General features: G+C 40.0%; 1 protein-coding gene across 1 annotated transcript; it reads left to right on the top strand.

Moving 5' to 3' along the window:
- Nucleotides 1-602: 602 nt before the first annotated feature.
- On the top strand, nt 603-1,238 carry LOC145095626 (uncharacterized). Its single transcript, XM_079033472.1, has one exon. It carries the CDS (start codon nt 603-605, stop codon nt 1,236-1,238), a length of 636 nt encoding a protein of 211 aa, XP_078889598.1.
- The last annotated feature ends 4,762 nt before the right edge of the window (nt 1,239-6,000 follow it).

Genomic DNA, 6,000 nt, shown 5'->3' on the forward strand with positions numbered 1-6,000 from the left:
AACTAAGAAAGTAGAATTCAGTTTTAAGTAAATTACACAAATGGTCCATGTTGTTTTATCTATTATGCACTGTTTTATCTATTATACACCCATAATTTATTTTTCTAAATTGAACCATCCTCTAGATATAACTATATAACTATGCTCCACGCCTAGTCCCTCTCTGTGGATGCCGTCTGTTTTGTACGTTAGAACATTCCATGTGGGAGTATTTTTGTCTTTTCATTTTAAGGGCGGACGGTATGGTAAGCGGGGAAGACCGCGGGAAACGTTCCGCGTGGAGAAACACCGCACCCGTGGTGCGGGAAAGGAAACGCGGGAAAGAGATGGGGGGGAGGGAGTCCCGCACTCTCTCTCTTCATTTGATTGGGTGTTTAATTTTTTTTTTTTCTGTTTTTTTTCTTTTTTTATTCCAAACGGCTACATAGCCGTTATATACATTTTTTTTTCTTTCCCTTTTCTTAAACTATAAATACCACAATATCCAATCATTTTTTTAACTCATATCTTATACTTCTCTCCAAAAAATATTATTCAAAATGTTATCATCTTTATCATTCGATTCGACGGCCGTAGAGGATAATAAGTTTATTGGTTCCGTCATGGCGAAAACGGTTGCATACTATCACAACCGACTAGGCGAAACATCACGTGCACGATCTAAGCTAAGAAAGTCGTGGTTGCGTAGAAATCACGAAGCCGGACACAATCGCCTTATAGAAGATTATTTTGCAGATGACGCCATATACACTGTAAATTTTCGACGTCGGTTCCGGATGAGAAAAGAACTATTCTTACGTATTGTTGACGATTTGGAAGGCCGCTTTCCATATTTTCAATGGAAAATGGATGCAAGGCGGGTAAAAAGTTTCTCTCTCGTTCAAAAATGTACGACTGCAATTCGTCAGCTAGCATATGACATGGGCGCAGATAAATGGGACGAGTATTTTAGGATGTCAGAGTATACCGTACGGGAGTGTGTGTACAAGTTCTGCAAAGTGATCTGTTTGGTTTATGGGCAACGATATTTGCACAAACCAACTATCAACGATATCCACCAATTGTACACGGTGCATGAAGGCAAGCATGGATTCCCTGGAATGCTAGGTAGTATCGATTGCATGCATTGGAGTTGGTCATTATGCCCCAACGCATGGCGTGGTCAGTACATGAGAGGCGACCACAAAGAGCCGACGATCATTCTAGAGGCTATCGCATCACATGATCTTTGGATATAACATGCATTCTTTGGTCCAGCTGGTGCAAACAATGACATCAATGTGCTAGACTAGTGTCGGTATTCAACGATATCTACCTTGGAAAGCCGCACGATGTACCTTTTCAAGCAAATGGGGTAGCATATAAGCATGGATACTACCTTACTAACGGTATATATCCTCCCTTGTTTGTTTTTGTGAAATCGTTTACATGTCCTAACGACCAGAAAAGGAAAAAGTTTAAATAGGCGCAAGAATCAGCTAGGAAAGATGTGGAGCGAACATTTGGTGTACTTAAGAGACGTTGGCAAGTACTAACTGTCGGGGCAAGGTCATATGAGGTGAAAAGGTTACAACACGTAATGTATGCATGTATCATATTGCATAATATGATTCTTGAAGATGAGGGAAGAGCGATATGCCAGTACAACGAAAATGAAGTTTTGCCAAATGTCGAAGGAGTGGCCGTTGGTACACAAGAGTATAGGGTGAATATAAGAGATGTACACAATCGCGACATTCACATCACGCCCTTCATGCTGATTTGGTGGAACACATTTATAGGGCTCATATTCAACCCCTGTTAGAGTTTCCTCACGATTATTTGTTTGACGAATCAGACAAGGATTCTGATATGTTCGTCGAGAGTGAAGATTCTGACGACGAGATCGAAGCTGGGGAGAATGATGAAGACGATCAAGGCGATGACGAGGACGATGAGGGCGATGACGAACACGGTGATTCTGAGTGACATATTTTAGTTTATATAAAATTAGGATATTAATTATTTTTCTACTTATTTAAATATTAGGTTTAATGTAATTTTTATTTTAATTAATGAAATGCTTTTTATTTTTAATTAAATTTTATGTTTAGTATTAATTTAACAATTATAAATCATAAAAAAATTAATTTTATTTAATAAAAAAAAGTGAGGGAAGGGCTTCCCACCCATTCCTTGGGTTTTTGGTGATGGAAAGAATAGTGAGGGAAAGGAGGATATGGTCCACAAAAAGTGAGGGAAGCTTCCCTCCCATACCCTTCGGTCTAATAGCCCATTAAAAACCCTTTGAACTATCATTATGCCGTTGACACCCTTCTCCCTCTCGTTCTCCTCGTTTGTACTGCTATCATTTCTCCTTAATTTCTTTCACATATCATGGAAATTTGAAATCGTCAAAGACAAATTGCAATTTTGGTCTACCAACTATTATCCAAACTTCGAGGAGTAATAACTATTGGATTAGTGTCTAAGTCCATAACTATTTTGGTATGTACTTGACCCGATGGTGCATGGTCCTTTTGGGTTGCCTTCACCAAAGCAACTTGATAGGATGAATTATGGAGAGAAAGGATTAAATATGATTTATTAATATATTATGAGAATTATATATTAAAGGAGAAATCATGTTGTTTAATTAATGTTAGTCAATAATTAATTGGTAATTAGTTTTGTGACTAAAAGAGATTAATTAAACTTAAGGGACTGGAATTGTAATTATAAGATAATTGCAATTTGGGCCATGGATTGCCTTATATTAAGGAGTGGACGAATTCTATGGGAAAGCCCATGAGGAAATCGTCCAAGGCCTTAAGGAAAGGAATCTATGGGTTGCTTAGGGCTTAAGCATCCAAATTTAGGGTTTCCTTGTTAGATAACCCTAATAGCCTCCTATATATATAGATCCCTTATGACCTAAGAAGGTGGCTAAGCATCCTTCTAGGGTTTCACACGTTTTAGGGTACCCTCCTTCCTCTCTCATCTTCATCTTCTTGCTCTTGGTGTTTGTGAACCATTAGAGGAGTGACATTTGTGACTCTAAGCTTTCTAAAGTCAATACAAGGAGGAATTGGGATTGTTATTGCTACATAACAATCAAGGTAATATCTTAAACCCATTCTTATGTTAATATGATTACTTGTATGCTAGAATTAGGGTTTATAGTCTTGGATAACTTGCATGTACAATAGAGAAACCTAGATCCAAGCATTAGGGTTTGTATGAGCACATAGGATGTTCTTATGACCAAAAACCATCAATAACAACTATGCAGATGATTTTATGCTTGTATGAAGAAGGTAAAATTCTCTTTACTATTTTTAGCATAACCCTTGTACGAGAATTATCTTCAGATGTTCAAATTTAAACTTTACATAATTGACCATATTATAGGTTCATTGGTTAGGTTGATATTAACGTATCCCATTAGGAATACGCCAAATATAACGGAACCATTAAAGACGACCTGGTTAATGGCCATCACCTATTTAACACCGAGGTGAGGCCCTCGCCCTTGCGGCCCCAGACTCATCCTTTGGTCCCCAAGCAACAAAGTCAGCTCCTGGACAAAACAGTACCAACCGATTCCTAGAGTGACGGGTGTAATGATCAGGTAATGGTCCTTTTGGGACTTTGCACCAATAGAAGATAAGCACTAGAGGAGAACAACCCGCTAGTAGGATGCCCCCGCGTCATGTCGACTTTGAAGAGACAAAAATGTATTGTCGGGGATCTGCCCCCCCCCCCCCCCCGACAGTAGGTATAAGTAGAACCCTTCTCCTCCAAGAGAAGGGACCGCCTTCCTCTCTACTTTTTCCAATAGAACTCAGATTCTCTCATCCGGTTAATGACTAGACCGTCGGAGCTTCGTTTCGGGATTCTTCCCCAGACGACGTCTAACTGTCTTTCTTTCTGTGTTGTGATTCTCAAGCTTAGCCCTATCAAGACACCTAGAGACGGAGTTAAGTTCGGACGACATATCACAACATCTGGCGCAATCCGGGCGTGTACTCAGAGTTACGCAACCAATAAAAACGACACTAGACATCATCAATGGCAGATAAAGGTGTCACGCTATCAAAACGTTGGTGAACCTAGTGTGAACAAATTGAAGCCACCACTTGACGACACGAAGTACACCTACGCTAAAAGTGCAACCTTATCTCCGCACACGAGCGATGCTGGCTCATAGTCTAGCAGTGGGTCGTACAACCTACTCGTGACGTAACACCTTAAATTTTAACCCAAAAATTTCATTTTTAAATCATCAAAATATTGTTCATAAAATAATTCATCAAAATCATAAGTGTCAAATGCAAATCATCATCATAAAATATCAGAGTATCACAGAATGCCCCAGTAACAAAATCTCCTAACGAGTGTGTAAAATCAGACGTCTGCCTTCTCGCGGTCCTCAGAAGTACCTGAAACACATATATCAACAACTGTAAGCACAAATCTTAGTGAGTTCCCCAACATACCACTTACAACACAACAAAAATAAACAACTATGGGTTATCAGCAACCCTGAAGACTATCAACATTCCAAGTGGGAAATAGCACGCCCTATTAGTTGTAAGCAACCCTGGAGACTATCCGGAGTCTCAGTCACACACAAACAACATAATAAAAAATAACAGTAGATCCATCTGGTCAACACAAATACAACTATTCTACCACACATGTAAGAATATGTGAGGAAACTCACCTGATACTGATGACAGATAAATCTCACACTCGAACTGCCGGAACTAGACTCCACCTAATAAAAAAATAATTAACCCAAATTAATAATTAAGGTCCATAACTGAACTCACAAGTCGAAAACCCATAACTAAGCCCCTTAATGGTAATAAGACCATTTTGCCCCTCCCATGGTCCAAAACCCTAAATCTTAACCAAAGGTCAAAAGTCAGCAAAATTCAATTGCCCAGCGTGTACGCTTCGCTGGGTGTACTCTCTCTTATGTGGGGCGTATAACTCAATCAACGACCAATCGGGGATGGGACTGGCTACACGAGGGCTTAGCCAGGAGTACGCCCGGCGTACTTTGCCTGTTCCAACTCAATCAAGTTTTATGACTTAATCCATTAAGGCACCTACCCCAACTTCAGATTTGACCATCATAGGTTGTCTTAACCTATAAAGTCATCGAATTTAAGCCTTTGCATGGCTAGACAGGACCCGATGCAACAAACCCTTACTTCCATCACACTCTAAGTCACTTTACTCATGCATGGGCCTAGGGAAATGATCAAGCAACCATTTTTATGAATCTACAAGACCTAAAATGCATGAAAGGACAACTAGTATTCTTTAGAGTGCCCCATAAAACTCATCTATGGAGATCTAAATGAAAACTCATCAAGGTATAAACTTTATACTTGAAAAAGATTCACAACGAGGTGTAGTTTCTGGATCTACAAGCTTGCATGCAACACCTTCTTCTTCATAAGCATTCTTCTTCCACAAATAAGCACCAAAATCACTATTAAGCTCCAAACTCTCACAAAAAACGTTTAGACTCGAGATCAGGGTTTTTGAGAAAAGGGTGGCTGATAAGGAATGTCCACGGGAGGCATAGGGTGAAAAACCTTAAAATTTAGGTTTATAGGCTGGGCTAGTACGCTCGACGCACCACACGTACACGCAACGTACTAGCATGGCTTCCACGATCCAACTCCTCACATATACGATGCACGTACCTCCATGTACGCCCAGCGTACCGACTAAAAAGAGAAACGTAAACCACAAGGGATCAAATATGCAACTTTGATTAAGTTAAGGGCTTAAATGATAATACCTGATAATCGGATGTTACACTTCCCCCTAGAATCAGACTTTGCCCTCGAAGTCATCCTTGGGAAATAGCTTAGGATAGTGCTCGCGCATCTCAGACTCGGGCTCCCACATCCATTCTGAACCCGTGAGGTGCTGCCACTGAACCTTCACCAACTCAACAAACTTGTTCCTCAAGGTCTTCACTTTCCGATCAAGAATTGC

Source organism: Lactuca serriola, chromosome 3 (assembly GCF_051521515.1).
Source record: "Lactuca serriola cultivar US96UC23 chromosome 3, Lser_US96UC23_V15, whole genome shotgun sequence".
Classification (NCBI taxonomy): Eukaryota; Viridiplantae; Streptophyta; class Magnoliopsida; order Asterales; family Asteraceae; genus Lactuca; species Lactuca serriola.

What these genes read in the sequence shown, in the direction of transcription:
- LOC145095626 (XM_079033472.1), top strand. Translation starts at nt 603, where the DNA reads ATGGCGAAAACGGTTGCATACTATCACAACCGACTAGGCGAAACATCA.